The sequence below is a fragment of the Myxocyprinus asiaticus genome, chromosome 29, assembly GCF_019703515.2.
Source record: "Myxocyprinus asiaticus isolate MX2 ecotype Aquarium Trade chromosome 29, UBuf_Myxa_2, whole genome shotgun sequence".
Classification (NCBI taxonomy): Eukaryota; Metazoa; Chordata; class Actinopteri; order Cypriniformes; family Catostomidae; genus Myxocyprinus; species Myxocyprinus asiaticus.
In genome coordinates, this window is record NC_059372.1 from 22,845,450 (window position 1) to 22,862,618 (window position 17,169).

At 37.0% G+C, this 17,169-nt stretch overlaps 1 protein-coding gene across 4 annotated transcripts in view; it reads right to left on the reverse strand.

The window, feature by feature from the left end:
- Positions 1–2,731: 2,731 nt before the first annotated feature.
- The window catches only part of agrn (agrin), a 361,141-nt gene continuing 346,703 nt past the window's right edge, over positions 2,732–17,169 (reverse strand). For all 4 annotated transcript variants that reach the window (XM_051661300.1, XM_051661303.1, XM_051661302.1 and 1 more), the window contains 3 exons: positions 12,565–12,789; positions 8,337–8,440; positions 2,732–5,338 (listed from right to left, as the gene is read on the reverse strand). In XM_051661300.1, the coding sequence (XP_051517260.1) occupies positions 5,181–5,338; positions 8,337–8,440; positions 12,565–12,789 (487 nt within the window). In that variant the 3' untranslated portion in view covers positions 2,732–5,180. The remainder of the gene's footprint in view (positions 5,339–8,336; positions 8,441–12,564; positions 12,790–17,169) is intronic.

Genomic DNA, 17,169 nt, shown 5'->3' on the forward strand with positions numbered 1-17,169 from the left:
AGCTTAACTTGTATTGAACCCAGAATAGTCCTTTTATAATGAAAACAAATAAATCAGGGGAGAGTTTATGAATTTATTGAAAACCTAAAAAAAATGGTGATCAGGTAGAGGTACCTAAAATATACACTGTCCCTTATACATTCATGTAGATTTTAAGTTTAACTCTTATTAAAGTTGATATACATGTTATACAGAATATCAGCTACCCATATAGGTTACTCCATATTCACTCTCTCAAGTCACAACTCTAAATTTATCAATTCCTTCCATGTGATTATCACCTTTATTTCATTTCTTGCTTGCTATTTTTCTTTAAGGTCTAATGCTGCTATTTTTGCCTAGAGAATGAGTAGAAGAATATACACAACATTGTACAGCAGCACAGAGATTCTGTTTTTGTTTCATTTGTTTCCATTCAGGCCGACCCTATTTGCATTTGCATTGGGGTGATTTGAAGGTGTGGGCACAATCTGCAGCCAGCAAGGCACTGCAGCAATGCCATAGCTGCCATGACGTCAGTGTCCATGAGGGAGATTAATCTGCAGGGGGACATGGTTATGCAATTTTCAGAAATGCAGGGCTTTATCTATGGATTTCTTTCTCTCTACAAAGAGTCTGACCTGCTGTACTCTGTGCAGAGAAAGATCCAGTGCAAACAATGCTGGCAACTCTATCCTTGAGGACAGTAATTTATGCATTTTAACTGTTTTGTACATTTCACACATATGCTAGGAAAGGCCAAAACTACAGTCTATGAAAGAGTGATTCAATGGTGCTTTGATCAAATTAATCACAGATGTAGAAGAATGCTTACATGTAAGAATAATAAAAGTATGACAACATCTTTTTTATATTATAAAAGTTGTTTTTCTGGCAAGTCCCTGTCTCACAATACAAGCAAATTATGTTACAATAATTGGAAGTACAGTAATACATAGCTAACATTTACCCTACAGTATGCCTGCATGGGTAAAAAATATTGATAATCTAAGTTGTGTGTGAATTTAACCACAGGTTGCTCCAGGGAACTGTGACTGTAATAAGTATATTGGAAATCACTTTGGATAAAACAACTGCAGAATGAAAGCTTGCCTTTATCTTACTAAATATATATGAACGTGAACATGATATTTAACATGGCCTTTACATTTTGGTTACATACAGTGAGTGTGTATATATAGATAGATAGAAATACAATCATTTTAATCCACCTATGCATTTTAGGGTTAAAAATGTTTCTTTTTAATCAAAATACACCAAATAGCATCGAACTGTATTACTAGGCTGTTTTCTGAGCTGTGGTGGCGTGGTGAAGCTCAAGGAAATCACTCACCAAAGGAAGAGCCAGTGCTACCCACCAGTCCCCATCCAGGATGCCCCATGACCTTACAGCCCGAGGACTCTGTGGTCCCAAATAAAAACCCCATGGGGAAGAACAATGGGAGCCTCAGAGCCCCGGACTTTGCTAGACAGCTGCAGCCTTGTTACTTGAAGTAAAAGCCCCCTTTATTGCACTGGTGTGAAGGAGTCCTCTGCTCATTTAGGCGTGGATCATTTCATACTAACTGCCATGCAGAGGAATCTAATGGATTTTTCCACTAACAGTTTTTTCCATGTGGTGCAGTTCTTTAATGGGATCTGTTCTGTTACATCTCCAGGCAACCCTGGGCTTGTCATGTCTGGTAACATCTGACATTTTATATTGCCTAAAGATAACATAGCATTGTTGCATTTTTGACTACTCCACTTGAATCTTCCCTCTCCTTTCTCACCTTCAAAATAAAATACATTATTCTTCTGCTGGTTTAAAAATATCATATCTTAAAAATATGTTCATCCAGTGTTATAGTGGCAAATACTATTTGCACTCCTAATTATATACTAACATACAGAATCACTGCAGAGATTATTGTGTTTATTTAGAGTCCCACAGACACCATACACCAACCCCTACCCCTAAATTAACCATTGTTTTACTACAGTAACCATAGTATCACCAGAGAATTTTGTGGTAAAATCATAATAACCTCACAATTAAACATGGTTACTATATTAACACCATATTACTGTAGTAACACCAAGGTTAATTGCATTAATAATATGGCTTCCACCAAAAAACATGGTTACTACAATATTACTATTGTAAAACCATGGTTAATTTTACCTGCATCAAAATCACATCCAACCTTTACATACATCTGTATTTATTATAAAAATTATTAAAGGAAATATTAAGAGTGGAAACAGGATGGGGGAAAGCTGGGAATCGAATCTAAAAATAGTCATTCTGAAAAAGGGTAAGTTATCAACTGAAGGGTCAAGTTACAACCCCAAAATGGCTCAAAGGTCTGTTCTGATTGGGTCACAAACAGCAGGGAAACACAATGATAAATGCACATAATTAATTAAAACAATATGAATACAAATAAAAAGTAAATAAAACCTTGACTCTAGGAGCAAAATGAAGCCACATCCACAAGTGTCCCGGTGATTTTGCACAGATGTTAACTTCTTACTGTTAACTGATTTCTACGGTGTTATGTTATTAATTTAGCATATTGCTGGGCCTATACAGTATGTCCATATTTGATTATTTATTTACCTTTGCTTTGTACTATATAATTGGTACTGTGTAAAATTGGTACTCTGTAAAATCTGGGTCCTGAGGCAAAACCAATTAAGAACCACAGTGTTAAAAGACAGATCTCCAGACAAAACACTGAGGCTCTGATTCAGGCAGTGTGGGAAATGGAGGGATTTATTCACAGATGTTATCAGGAGTAAAATGTTACAGAAAGGTTTCAAAGTCAGGTCAGTTTGTTTAACATTTTATTTTATGGTGGTTGGAACACAAGACACAAGTATTAAAGTTAGTAATAGTAACATCATGCCTCTCATTCTGTGCACTGCCCTTCAGGTATAGTTCAATCAAAACAGTAGTTTACAAATGCCAGTCTGGGAATCCTCTTTAAGACATAAATAAGATACTGAAAATAGTATTTGTACAGTAAATAGTATTCTTGTAGAGTCCAGAACCACTATTATTGAGGCATTCTGGAAATGTTCTTAAGCATTATTAATATAATTATTAACATTTTTGAATTAATTTACATTATGGGAATGACACTGATATACTGGCTAAAGTTGAGAGCACAGAACAAAATGAACATTAACTTTAGTCATGAACGGTGAATGATTTTAAGGCATTTCTCAGTTTCCATTCACACAGCAGATTTCCATGGCAATCCGCACCATAGGCCTTGTCGCTTGAGAGCACTCAAAGTATGCAGGAGCAAAGCTACTGGATGATGTCAAAAATAACTTCCAATATTAAAAAAGAGACAAAAAATGTATTCCACTGGAAAAGTGAAGGCAAGGGCACGATACTTAAAAGGGTGGATGATCCATACTGTAACTCGTGCAGTAATGGAGGGCTCCTGCTCTTAGTCTAGTACACTAAACATCCTGTGAATGCTTAATGATAAATTATTCCCTGACCCCACCCTTCCTTGGAGCCACATCAGGATATGCTTTGTGTATAGACACAGTCAGACTTGGTTCCAGTGTATAATACTAAAACAAGACCTCAGTAACATATGGCTAAATTTTACATTTGATCGTCACAGGGCTGTACATGATCTTACAGGTCCCAGGGTAAAAAATTAAAAAAGAAAATAAATTAATAAAAAAAAAAAGAAAAAAGAAACTGATACTTTACCCTAACAGACATACATTTGTTTCGGAATATTGCAAAGCATCTAATATCAAACTAATAACTATGTCTTACACTGTGACAGCAGTAGAAACCATAGCATTGCATCTGCTTTGGAACAGGTTACAAAAACCATTTTGACATGACACACTCATGCATTATTATTTTTACTGATTACTGTTGTGAAATGGGGGCCAAAGTCATAATATGCAAAGGGTCTACATACAAAATCACTTTTTTATAGCAAGTGCTGGCAGCATTTTAAAGCAACATTTTCATTTGATACAGAATAGGGGGAAAAATGCTGTGAATACATCATTTTTTGTTTGATGACTGAACATGCCAGGAATTTCAATGCTTTTGTGTCTACCCAATGTGCCTATTGAGTCTCTAATCTATTCCTTTGTTACAGCGCCTCCCAATGTTGAGTTGTTGTAACAACCATTTTTCCTTGCACATATTTTCTAACACATACACAAACACACAAGAAATCCAGATTGACAAATAGCAAATATATATATATATATATATATATATATATATATATATATATATATATATATATATATATATATAAATCAATATTACTTCCAACTTGAATGATCAAATGTCAAAACAGGAGAAACAAAAGTCTTTACATTGCAACGCAGTCCTCCTCGTAAGCTACATTTCTGCCCTGAATGGAATGATGAAGATCAAAGAAAATCAAGGCAAAATCAACTCAACACTTAAAAAGATGCATGCAACAAGTGGTCATATAGTATATTTATATATGTAATTGCTCTTTAGATATGCACAACACATGAGACGGACAACTGCAACAAAATATAGCATATTCAAAATTCACAGTCTCATGTAGTTCTTTACTATTTATTATTATATCTCACAGGTCAATAATGATCATTTGCATGGAAAATTATGTTGAATTTCGAGGAAGGCTAATTGTTACGTCAGCTAGAGCTTTCACCCCGTAAGTGGAATCATGAATGAGGAATATCATACACACACTTGCTCAGCTTATTAAACAGTTGCTGTCATTTGTTGATAAAGCAGAAGTAATTTTTTAGACCTTATGACATATAATGGACCACAGCAAGAGCTCAGAGGAATGTATGGTGTCTGTCAGACAGTGAGAGATCTATGGCACCAAGAAAAGGCAATCAACGGAAAGGTCAAACAGCACCAACCTCATCTGCCACTGTTCAAGCAATAAGCAAGTATGTTTTCCTTTTGTTTGTCATAGAAACAGCACAGACATAATAAGACTTTTTGCATGTCTTGTTACACCATGTTCACCTGCAACTGAGGATGGGATTATGGTTGGACACAGAGATGAAAAAACAAACAAAAAAAATTATTATTAAAACAATGTAATTTTTCCCAATATAAAAGGCAAATAAAAGTATACAAAAAAACAGAAAAATAATTACAGCAGTAGACATGGTGTTGGGAGGAAGGTGGTGCCAGACTATTTGGCAGTACAGTGTAATATTTTGGGACTGTTTAAGGCGTCCTCCACCAGATGCAGTTCCACCCCGTCGACTATCACGTCTTTCACACATCCAACAAAGCCTGTGCTGTAAGCCTTAGGCAACCGACGAGCCACAGACAGCTCCTCCAGACCACCTTAAAAGTGAGGGAGAGAGAGGAATGGAAAAGATCAGATCAAGTATACATGATTCGTTGTACAGTACTTGACTTTCACTGTCTTCTATGTGTTTGGATGTTTTGTGGGTGTGGATATAGGTCAAAGTTTCACACTCAAGCTGTGTACAAAACCCCACAGGTGTTCAAAGTATAGGATCTCAACTACTGTATAACCAGCATGTGTACAATTTCTAGTTTGTTTGTGACTGTTAGTGAAAGATTGAAAGAAATAGTTCACCCAACAATGATACACCGCTACTTCTCTCATGAACTCAAGAATAAAATTTTCAGTGAATAACAACTTTTCTGTCTGTTTTTCATTCTAAGCCATCGAATGGCATCAGAAGACTTGAATATACCACATCAATGCATCAGGACCACTTTTGGGATAATTTATGGTGCCTTTGAGTCCTTTTTAAAGCTTGAAAGTTCCAGTCCCCATTATTTGTTATTGCATGGAAGAGCGACTACTACTTCCTTAAAGGGATAGTTCATCCAAAAATGAAAATTCTCTCATCATTTACTCACCCTCATTTCATCTCAGATGTGTATGACTTTCTTTCTTCTGCAGAACACAAACGAAGATTTTTAGAAAAATATCTCAGCTCTGTTGGTCCTTTCACTGCAAGTGAATGGTGACCAGAAATTTGAAGCTCAAAAATTAACTTTAAGGCTGCATAAAAGTAATCCATAAGACTCCAGTGGTTAAATCCATATCTTCAGAAGTGATATGATTGGTGTGGATGAGAAACCGATCAATATTTAAGTCCTTTTTTTTTTTTTTTTTTTACCATAAATCTCCACTTTCACTTTCACATTGTTTCACACTTTGAAAGTGAAAGTGGAAATTTATGGTAAAAAAGGACTTGTTTGTGTTCAGAAGAAGAAAGAAAGTCATACACATCTGGGATGGCATGATGGTTAGTAAATTATGAGAGAACTTTCATTTTTGGGTGAACTATCCCTTTAAGAATTTCTCCTTTTATGTCCTTGGATTTGAAACAACAAGAATGATGACAGATTTTTCATATTTGGGTAAACTATTCCTTTACAGAAGTAGCAAATGTTTGTGAAACCTGAGATAGAGATACCAGAAATGCAGGCTAGCTACAGCATTATATATTATTTAACACCAATGAACAGCCTGTGGGTTATGGAAACCCAGCATAAAAGGGTGTTAAAAACTTCATTACACATAAGATGTCTGGGTGTCAGAGGGACAGGAATAAGTGATAAGATCAAACAGAGTTTTTGGGAGGCCGGCTCCGGGGATTGTTCCCTGACAGCTTTCGGAGTGAGTGCTCCGCTCCTCAGGCACCTGACTGTCAAAATCCAGCTCAGTCTCCCACTCTTTGAGCACAACTAAAAATGTTTAACTCCTGTTATAATTCGTTTGCACTGCTTTGAGTTCACATAGTGTCTCTTTAATTATCCTCCCCGTGTTGCCCTCTTTAATCAGATTGTATGCTTTGGAACTGAAGATCAACAGGGATAATTTCAAGTGAATTACATTGGAATAAGTAAATAAATAATGACATTTGAAAGAAGGGATTTTAGGTGGGAGCTTTTGATGTTCGGGCTGTCTATGGATAATGCATTCTAGCTACCGGGCATCCATACCACCTGATCAACAGCTACTGTAAGGGAGTGGATGGCCCTTTGCAGCTCAGCATGCAAATACATTTCTCAACCCTACAAGAAATTGTAGGCCACACTGAGATTTTGAGACCTTAATATTTAATAATCAACCCTCTTTATCTTGATAGGTTTGTAAAAAGACAATTAGATAGCAAACACTGAGGTATAATTGTCTATGACAGGATCTTCAACAGACGGTTTGTGGTGGGGCTCTAGGGGGCCCACCAATTATTGTTTGATCTTGAAGTAATTTTTGTGAAATTTCAACTAAAGCTAAAGAAGCTAACGTTCTGCTAAATGTTTCATTGTCCCTCACACATTAGAAATGTTCCATGTTCAATACAAGTTAAGCTCAATCATCAGAATGTTGATTATTTTGACTTTTATTTAAAAGGAAGAAGCAGCAAAAATCACGGTTACAGTAAGGCACTTACAATGGAAGTAAATGGGGCCAGCCCATAAACCTTAAAATACACACTGTTTCAAAAGTATAGCTAAAAGACCTAAACATTATACATGTTAAAATTATTTTAGTGTGATAAAATCAGGGATTTACCAGCTTTATGGTGTTTAACAGAGTTACGTCGGTATGACAACAATGTAGTGATATTGGATATAACTTTACACAGGTAAGGTTAAGTGATTTTATTACACTAAAATCATGTTAACACGAATAATATTTACACCATATAGCTATTCTTTTGAAATGGTGTGTATTATAATATTTATGGACTGGTCCCATTCACTTCCATTGTAAGAGCCTTTCTGTAGCTGTGATTATTATTATTATTATTATTTTTTTTTTTTTTTATAAAAGAGGGATGTGTCAAATTAGTTTATTTATTTATTTATTTATTTTAATTTTCTTCGTAATCAACATTATGCCACAAATGCTTATGATTGAGCTTAACTTGAACTTAATGCATGACATGGCTTTGTAAATACATTAATATAATAATATGCAGTATGCATGTTATAATAGGCCAGGCTTATAATGCAATACAGTATGTAACATGGGGTACCTGCTCCTTCTCTCTATCCACAAAGGGGTCCTTGGCCTTAAAAAGGTTGAAGACCCCTGGCCTATGATGTACTACACACATTTCCTATAAAAAGAGCCTATAGTAGAAACTCATCCTAGAATTAAGACTACTTTCAAGCAACTATTTCACAAGTCAATATTGTGTTTTGATGCTTCAAAAACCCTCACTGTGGGGGAAGATCGAATTAGACATTAAAGTTAAGTAAGGACTGAGAATATTCAGTGTGGCAGAGCAGGTGAATGTAGTGGGTTTATAACTGAGCAAAGATTTAGCAAAGTAGCGTAAAACAGACTTACCCAACCAGAGAGCGCCATCTGTGTCCAGCTGTGTGGCAGCCAAGGGTGATGACCCAGTGACAGCTGCCTCATTACCAACCTGCAGTGAGCCATCCCTGAGCGCTCTGTAGAAAGAGTAGAAGAAGACAGGGATAGATAGGAAGAATTGGCAATCCAAAATGGAGAAATATGGGAAACCCATTTCCAAACACTATTTAATCAAGTAGAAACTGGCACAGATTGTAAACAAAATCAAATAACTAAACAACTGGAAGTACTAGAATTGGCAATCAAAGATAATCAAAACCCATTAGACTTTCCTATTACATAAAAGGAAATTCAAGACAAAATTAAAACTCTAAATCCATCTAAAACATCTGGACCTGATAGGATATTGTATGAAATGTTAAAATATCCCACCACTAAATTCCAATCAGCCATTCTAAAATTATTCAATGTGATTCTGAGTGTAGGTTACTTCCCTGACATCTGGAATCAAGGACTGGTAACACCCATCTTTAAAAATTGAGATAAATTTGACCCAAATAATTACAGAGGCATTTGTGTGAGTAGCAACCTGGGAAAATATATTGTAGTATAATTAATTTGAGACTTTTGGCCTTCATCGCAACTCACAATGTCTTGAGCAGAAGTCAAATTGGATTTTTACCAAATTACCATACATCTGACCATATTTACACATTACAAACCTTAATTGAAAAACAAGTTGTCCAAAATAAAGGAATTGTTTTGCATGTTTTATTGGTTAAAAAAGCATTTGATTCCATCTTGCACATTGGATTATTTTACAAACTTTTTGAAAGTGGCATAGGAGGTAAAACCTATGACCTCATTAAATCAATGTACATTGAAAGCATATGTGGCATCAAAATTAGCACAAAAAGAACAAGCTTTCTTTCCCAGGAGTGTGGAGTGAGACAGGGTTGCTGTTTAAGCCCAACATTGTTTAACATTTAAATCAACGGACTAGCAACCAGTCTGTAGCAATCTACAGCCCCTGGTCTCACTCTATATGACTCAGAAATCAAATGCCTGCTGTATGCAGATGACCTGGTTTTGTTGTCTCCCACTGAACAGGGTCTACAGCAGAACCTGGACCTGCTAGAGCAATACTGTCAGACATGGGCCCTGACAGTAAACCCCAATAAAACTAAAATCATGACCTTCCAAAAAAGATCCAGATCCCAGGGAATGCAACGAATATTCACATTAGGAAATAACCAAATAACACAATCATCACATAACAATTATCTAGGACTATAAATCACTTCCACTGAAATCTTTAACCCTGCAGTGAACTGAGAGATAAAGCTCGCAGGGCCTTCTATGCCATAAAAAGACAAAGTCTTATAGAGATACCTATTAGAATTTGGTTAAAAATTTTAGAATTAGTGATTGAGCCGATTGCCCTGTATGGCAGTGTGGTGTGGGGTCCACTGACAAATCCAAATGAAGAATTCACCAAATGGGAAAAGCATCCAATTGAAACCCTGCATGCAGAATTCTGTAAAAATATTCCACAAGTACACCGGCACATAACAAATAATGTAAGCAGGGCAGAATTAGGCAAATATCCACTATGATATAACACAATCCACAAATACATCCACAAATAAAACATAACTTATTAGGAAACTCAAACACACCAACAGAGCAAAATGCAATGCTATCTGGCCCTAAAATGAGAATACACCATGGCAGACAATCTGTACATGGTGACAGACAAAAAACTGAGAGCCACCCTGACAAGCTACAGACTCAACCTCACTATAGAAACGGGCAGACACAGGAAAACATGGCTGCCACAGGAAGAAAGGTTGTGTCCACATTGTGATCAAAACAAAAAATACACAGCCATCCGGGAACATTTTTCCCACAAAATTAAACATATTCACAGGCAGCACATTTGACCATTTAACAAACAATAAAAAACTGCCCTTCTTATTAGGTGAATACAAGGACTGCTGTGTGATAGCAGCAAAATATGTGTCTGTCTGCCACAGAACGAGGGACAGTGAGTGAACTGACCTGAGCCTGCATCTCCAACATACTTTACTTTGTCTCTTTCTTATAGTATTTTAGTAATATTTTATTTTTCCTTTATGTGTAATTTAAACTTGTGTAAATTTTTATTATTTAACATTATACTTTTAACCTTATTTGTCAAGAATATATTGTATATTTAGTCTTTTATTTTATGTATTTGTTTTGTTATTTGTATGCAGCTCAGCTGTAAACGCTTTGGCAATACGAATGTAAACATTTTTGTCATGCCAATAAAGCACCTTAAAATTGAAACTGATAGTGAGCCATAGCATAGCATCAAACAGATTTTCTAACGATGAAAATGAGACTTTTCTGACAGTTGGACAATGGAAGACTGTCCTTGCAAAAACTTATTTTGTGCCAGTCTTGCAGTTCATGCAGGTAATTTCAGGCAAACAAAACAGTTTGCCGCAAACAACTGGCAGAAGCTCAGCTCATCTTTGGTAGTAGTTCTCCTACAGCAATCCTGTATTGGCAACAATTGGCAATTTGCCTTAACTGGCGAATTCTTTGGCAAGACTGTAGCAAATATGAATGTCTGCAACTACTAGCAAACAGTAGTGTTGGGGATTTTGATTAATCCCAAAGACTCAAGTATTTTGAAACAGTTCACCAAAGATTAGTTCAGATTTGTTCATTGACAATTTTTGCAAATTCCGCCTTTGTGCCAGTAGATGGCGTTTCCCAATCTGTGGGCATTTTCAGAACCATCCTGGTTTGAAAACACCTACTGACTGGGAAATGCCCATTTCTGTTCTACAGAGACACAAGTCTCAGAAAAAGTCTAATTACCCCTTATTAAAATTGCGTTTCTACAATACTACTAAGGGACTAATGCAATGCAGTGTGTTTAAGCATTATAAACATTACCTCAAAAATAACAACAAAGCATACTTTCATATTGTGAACTGCTCAGCACAACAGAGACAACAATACTAGCCCAAAAAATAATTCTGAGTTTCTGTAACATCCATATGTCATTGTAATGGGTGGTCATCATCACTCACTTTATTCATAATTCATCTGGCCCCTTTTCTTGTTGAACAAGATTGCCCAACTGAAAGAACGACATGCCTCATCTCATTCAGTCAGTCAGCAGATGATTCATTTCGTTCACGAACGAGTATGCCAGTACATTCAATTCGTTCATGAACGAGACATCTCGATTGACTCGACTGGTTTAGTGATTCATTCAGCGGGTCAAACCAAATCATCGAGCTGCTTCACAGCCCGCATTCAAATGCTTTAGGCTCATGGTATAGTCAGTCTTTATGGGTATGAAAAGCCACCAAAGCAGTCTTGTGCTGAGCTCATTGGCTTTGAAAGGGAGAAACGTTAGCGAGCGAGAAATATGAGTCAGTGTATGGAGGTGAACGAGAATGATTCGTTCACTTAAAAGATTTGTTCAAAGAAACAGACTCGTTCCCGAACAAAACATCAGTTCTATGGCACACTTGTGGCAGACTGATCACACTGTGAATTCCAACGACAGGAGGTTGAAAGTTCTGCTGCTGAAGTCAGTCTGTGCTTAACGAAATTTTAACCACTGCCCCAAGTGTCCGAAGCTGGAAGCGTTGTTGAGGTGAAATGTGTGGTGCCAAAATCAAGTTAGGTGGCACCAAAATCGAGTTGCATTTTTAGTTGTAAATGATGTAATCCAGTCAACATTAATGCATATTTTATTATCCTAACCCAAAACCCAACACTAAGCCTAACCTCAGTTGAGTAAAAATTTAAAATTTAAAATGCAACCTCTAAATCACGATCCCCATTGTTTATGGAAACATGACTACTTCCTGGTTTCCACAGAACCAGAACCCATGTTGCGAATATTTTGCATGCAACCTTATATCTGTAGCGACATAGGAAAAGTTGATCATTTTGAATTAATGCAAAAATGTATATATGCAACATAAAGATGGATATGTCACTTGTCAGTAATTCAGCAAAATTGGGTCGATTTCAGGGTACATGAATGTTCGGAAGCAGCAGGTTGATTTCCTGTGTGATAATTTTGCCTGTGGCAAATATAAATGTCTGCAACTACTAGCAAAACGTACTATGGCAAACATTTGGCAAATATAAATGTCTGCCATTACTGACAAAAAGTTATATGGCAAACCTGTGGCAAAAATGGACAATTGGAATAACATTTATGAGTTGTCTTAGAGATGCAGTGTACCTGCTGGCCTTGATTCGTATCCAGTGGTTAGTGTTGACCCGCACAGAAGAGCGTAGCACCACAGGCTTGGAACCCAGGTCATAGGTCATTTGGACACGGCCATCCACAATGGCGAGAGCGATGTAGTCGGAGCGCTCCACTCCTTTCCCACTCCACAAAATCAGACCATGGGTAGCCTCAGTTTTAATGCTCAGCTCAAATTTATTCACCAGTAGGGCCTTCTCACTAGATTAAAGAAAGGAGTTGCAATCAAAAATCCATTCAAATTTTTGTGACACCGTGTTAACTGCAGGATTCGCATGAAACCCTGTGACTTACCTGGTACCTTCAGAATCACAATGATGAAATTATGGATTAAAACCCAAAAATGGAAATTATATAATTTTTTACTTTTTTACATGTTTTAATTTTTGGGTGAAACATCCTTTTAACTTTATAAGTATCCAAAACTGTTACCTTTGAAAAAATGCAGTCTGTATGTTCTATGTGGCTCAGTAAACTAATGAGCAAAATGATGCAAGAACAGATTTAGCAGTTGTGGGTACTGGGATCTTGAGGGGTCTTCGTGGAACATCAGTAAACTAGGTCATGCCAAGGGGGGATGGTGGAGGGTTTTTGAACATAAATGCATGTGTGTATTTGTCTGAGAGAAAGGGATGGTGACACACTTTAAGTTATCTTAGTTGAGACTTCCTATCTTGCCTACAAGCTCTAGATTTTCTCTTCCTGTATGGGGAGCGCTGAGGAGGATGCCAATTATTAGTTGCTGTATGATGTGCTTTTTGATCTTTTTTTCCTGGATGTAGCTACCCTATAGGTGAGAGCATAGGAAAGTTGACATCTGCCTGTCCTTGGGAGGGTGGTGTCACTTTGACAACAACGGGCTACAGAAATGGAGCTATTGTTTACTGTAGTTCATCAGGGAGCCAATAGTCTCCAACACACATCACCCTCCTGCCCCCTCCCTGAACCCACACAGATATACCATAGAGGAAAGCAGCTATTTTTACAAGAATTATTTTGTTTTCGGTGGTGTACCTGTAGCTGCTAACATCATGAGAGACATTATTTGAGTGAGTGAGTGCATTTGTGAATCAGAATGGCAAGTAGATGTGTGGGGGATTGTTTGCTAAATCAGGTAATGTGTAAACATTAGTAAGTCAAGTGACAACAACACGTAAACAAGAAAAAGACTAAACACAGAAAAGACAGGGGTTTTTTTTTAACAAGAAACTTAGAGGTTTGTGAAAAGACAATGGACACAATACACAGAAGCAGAGAAAGCAGATGGCGACTGGGCTTGTATCTTCACACCACATCACACTGAAGAGAAACACTTTCTCTGCAGGTATAGCATGCTCTACCAAACTGTGATCTCACAAATGGTGTTTATTTGGGAGTTTGTCTGTAGCTATTGATCCTCGTAGTGTAAAGTGCAGGTGTGCATGTGTTGATACTGAATTCATTGACTTCTGAAAAACAAAAAAACAAAAAAACAAAAACAGCTTAATCCAGACTAAGATGGTTTTCTGGTCTTGGCTGGTCTCACAGCTTGGTCAAGCTATTCTGGTTTGCTGGTTTTAAAGAAGTTTTAGGCACTTGTGAGCTGGTCAGGCTGGGAGATCAGCTTGGCCAACTGAAGACCAGTTAGACCAGGGTAAGACCAGCCTGGCCAGGCTGGTAGTACAGCTAAACCAACTCAAAACCAACTTGCCAGACTGGGGGACAAGCTATACCGATTACTGATTAACTTGGCCAACTGAAAACCAGCTTGGCAAGGCTAAGAGACCAATTGAAGACAAGCTAGACCAACTGATGACCAGCTTAGCCACCTGAAGACCAGCTAGACCAGGTGAAGATCAGCTTGGCCAGGCTGAGAGACAAGCTAAACCAGGTGAAGACCAGCTTGGCCAGGCTGGAAGATCAACTAGACCAACAGAAGACCAGAATAGCCAGGCTGAGAAACCAGCTAGACCAACTGAAGACCAGCTAGGCCAACTGTTGACCAACTAGACCAACTGATGACCAGCTTGGTCAACTGAAAACCAGCTAAACCAGGTAAAGATCAGCTTGGCCACGCTGGAAGATCAGCTAAACCAACAGAAGTCCAGCATAGCCAGGCTGAGAAACCAACTAGACCAACCAGGGTTCGTACAGATCTTTCAAAGTTAAATTCAAGGACTTTCAAGGACTTTTCAAGCACATTTTTATTTGTTTTCAAATGCTCGAGATGTCATTAAAACTAATTATTTTTGTTAATTTTAAATAAAAATATTTTAACCATTCAGATACTTTATTTTTATAAAACACCACTTATGCTGGGAAAAATCACTATATGCATATTTAAGCAGCCTCTGAACTTAAAACTTAAAAACTTTTTGTATTAAAAAAAAAGAAAAGTTGAAACATAAAAAAAAAAGAAAAAAAAGGTTTTAACACTGATAAAACCAATAACATGAAATCAAGGGACAAACATTCTTTTTAAATTATTACAATTATTAATACAAATTTTGTTTTGCTTTTTTTTGCACACTTGTTCGGCCTTGCTTTTATTAAAAATAAGTACAAAATAAATACACAAATAACTTTACATGTCATAGAAGTGGTGTACCAGAAGAAGGGAACAAGGATTTTTTTTTAAGGCAATTAACAATTTCAAATATATTTTCGAAAACATTTGCAAAACAAAGTCAAGCCATTTCATATCATTAAAGGTTAGGTTATAAAATGATGTGACTAAAAAAGTACTGACACAATGTTGTCAGAAATAACCTATTTTGTGAGACACAAAGCTTTCTTTACAGAAGGGGGCACTAGATGGCTCACAAAACTGAATCCTCCATTGATCTGCATTCAAATCATTCAAAACGTTTTACATCTCATATAATGTTTTCACTCTAGAGAGTAAATTGTAATTAAAACTGATAGTTGCAAGGATTCATACTTGTTAAATCCGCAACAGCAGTATCTATAAAACATATATTTTTTAAATCCTCCAGTAACACTTGATTGTGATTGGCCCATTCTTAACAGCGCTGCCAAAAGTAACAGGTGCCACGTGACAGCGCTGCTCGCTTCAGCAGTGGTCTACAGTAGTGGTCTGTCGTCATGTTTTTCCGAAAATAACTAAATACATTTCATTTATTAAATGATTTAAGCAATGTGTTTTAAGATTTTCTATAATTCAAGAACTTGTTAAGCACTTCTTGGTACAAATTGCTATTTTCAAGGGTTTTCCAGGACTTAAATTTGAAAAAGCCAAATTCAAGTACTTCAAGCACTTCAAGCACCTTGTACGAACCCTGACCAATTGAAGACCAGCTTGGCAAGACTGAACCACCAGCTAGACCAACAGAATACCAACTTGGCCAACTGAAGATCAGCTAGACTAACTGAAGATCAGCTTGGCCAACTGAAGACCACTTGGCCAGGCCGGGAGACCAGCTAACCAACTAAAGACCAGCTTGGCCAGGCTGGGAGTCCAGCTAGACGAACCGAAGACCAGCTAGATCAACTGATGACCAGCATGGCCAGGCTGGAAGACCAGCAAACCTTGTTAGGCTCGTTTAAGCTGTTTTTATTTCAGCATGGAAGGTGTAATTTTATTTTAGAATTGAACCTGTAGGACTAGAAAGTGTCCAGAGTCAAACAATGTATGTTGTCTCCAGTGCGGGGAGCCATATGGGTACCTTAAGATCAACGGCAGCTTTAATTAATCAAACTATGAGAGCAGAACAGATGCATGAAATCTGCATCCTTCCGTGTCCTCTCCTGTCTGCCAAACTACAAACTACCTGACTGGCAACTCAAATTTAATATCATAATGATTGTGAACTCTACGAATAATTCTAGAATTGGAAAGAACTTTTCTTAATGAATTTGATTAAAAATAATGATGCAAATGCAAATCATTATGCAAATTGTGTTGATGAGGCAGTGATGGTGTAAAGCTGAATAATTATTTGGTGTAATTCAATTCTTTCCCAATGAGACACATGTAATGTGCTGACTGGACTCTTTCTACAGACCTTCCCTTCACAGGGCCCCAGGCCAAAGCTCCTTTAACAGGGCAGCTAACTGTGATTATACACCACACTGCTGAGCTCATTATTGCTCATGTCCCATTAGGATCTCAAGCATCTAGAACATTCTAAAGGGAAGTAGTGCTTAAACCATTAAAGCCTGATTTCATTAACAGTGACTTGGATTAACTTTATATTATGTATTTTGCTTTTAAAACTAAATATTTTGAGAGCAGCTTATCATAGGGTGTAATGGGGTGGTGCATTATTTTCTCATAACAAGAGTGTTTAGACTTATTCAAACTGTCCCCCTTTAGGGGCAGTGGCTCACATGGGAATAGCCATGAAATGCATGTCTCTCCCATACAGCATTACATATTAGATATATTATAACTATGGCTGTCAATTTATGAAAAACTGTAATCAATACTGAATATAAATATTCAATAATCAAAACTGTATTTCAATATTTGCTGAAAAAAATCCCCCAAGTAAAGATAAATCAAAGACATTATTGTGGCAGACAAGTAAATTATTGAATCTCCATCCACTCCATCTACGCTGTTTTTAATTGTTGGTCTAT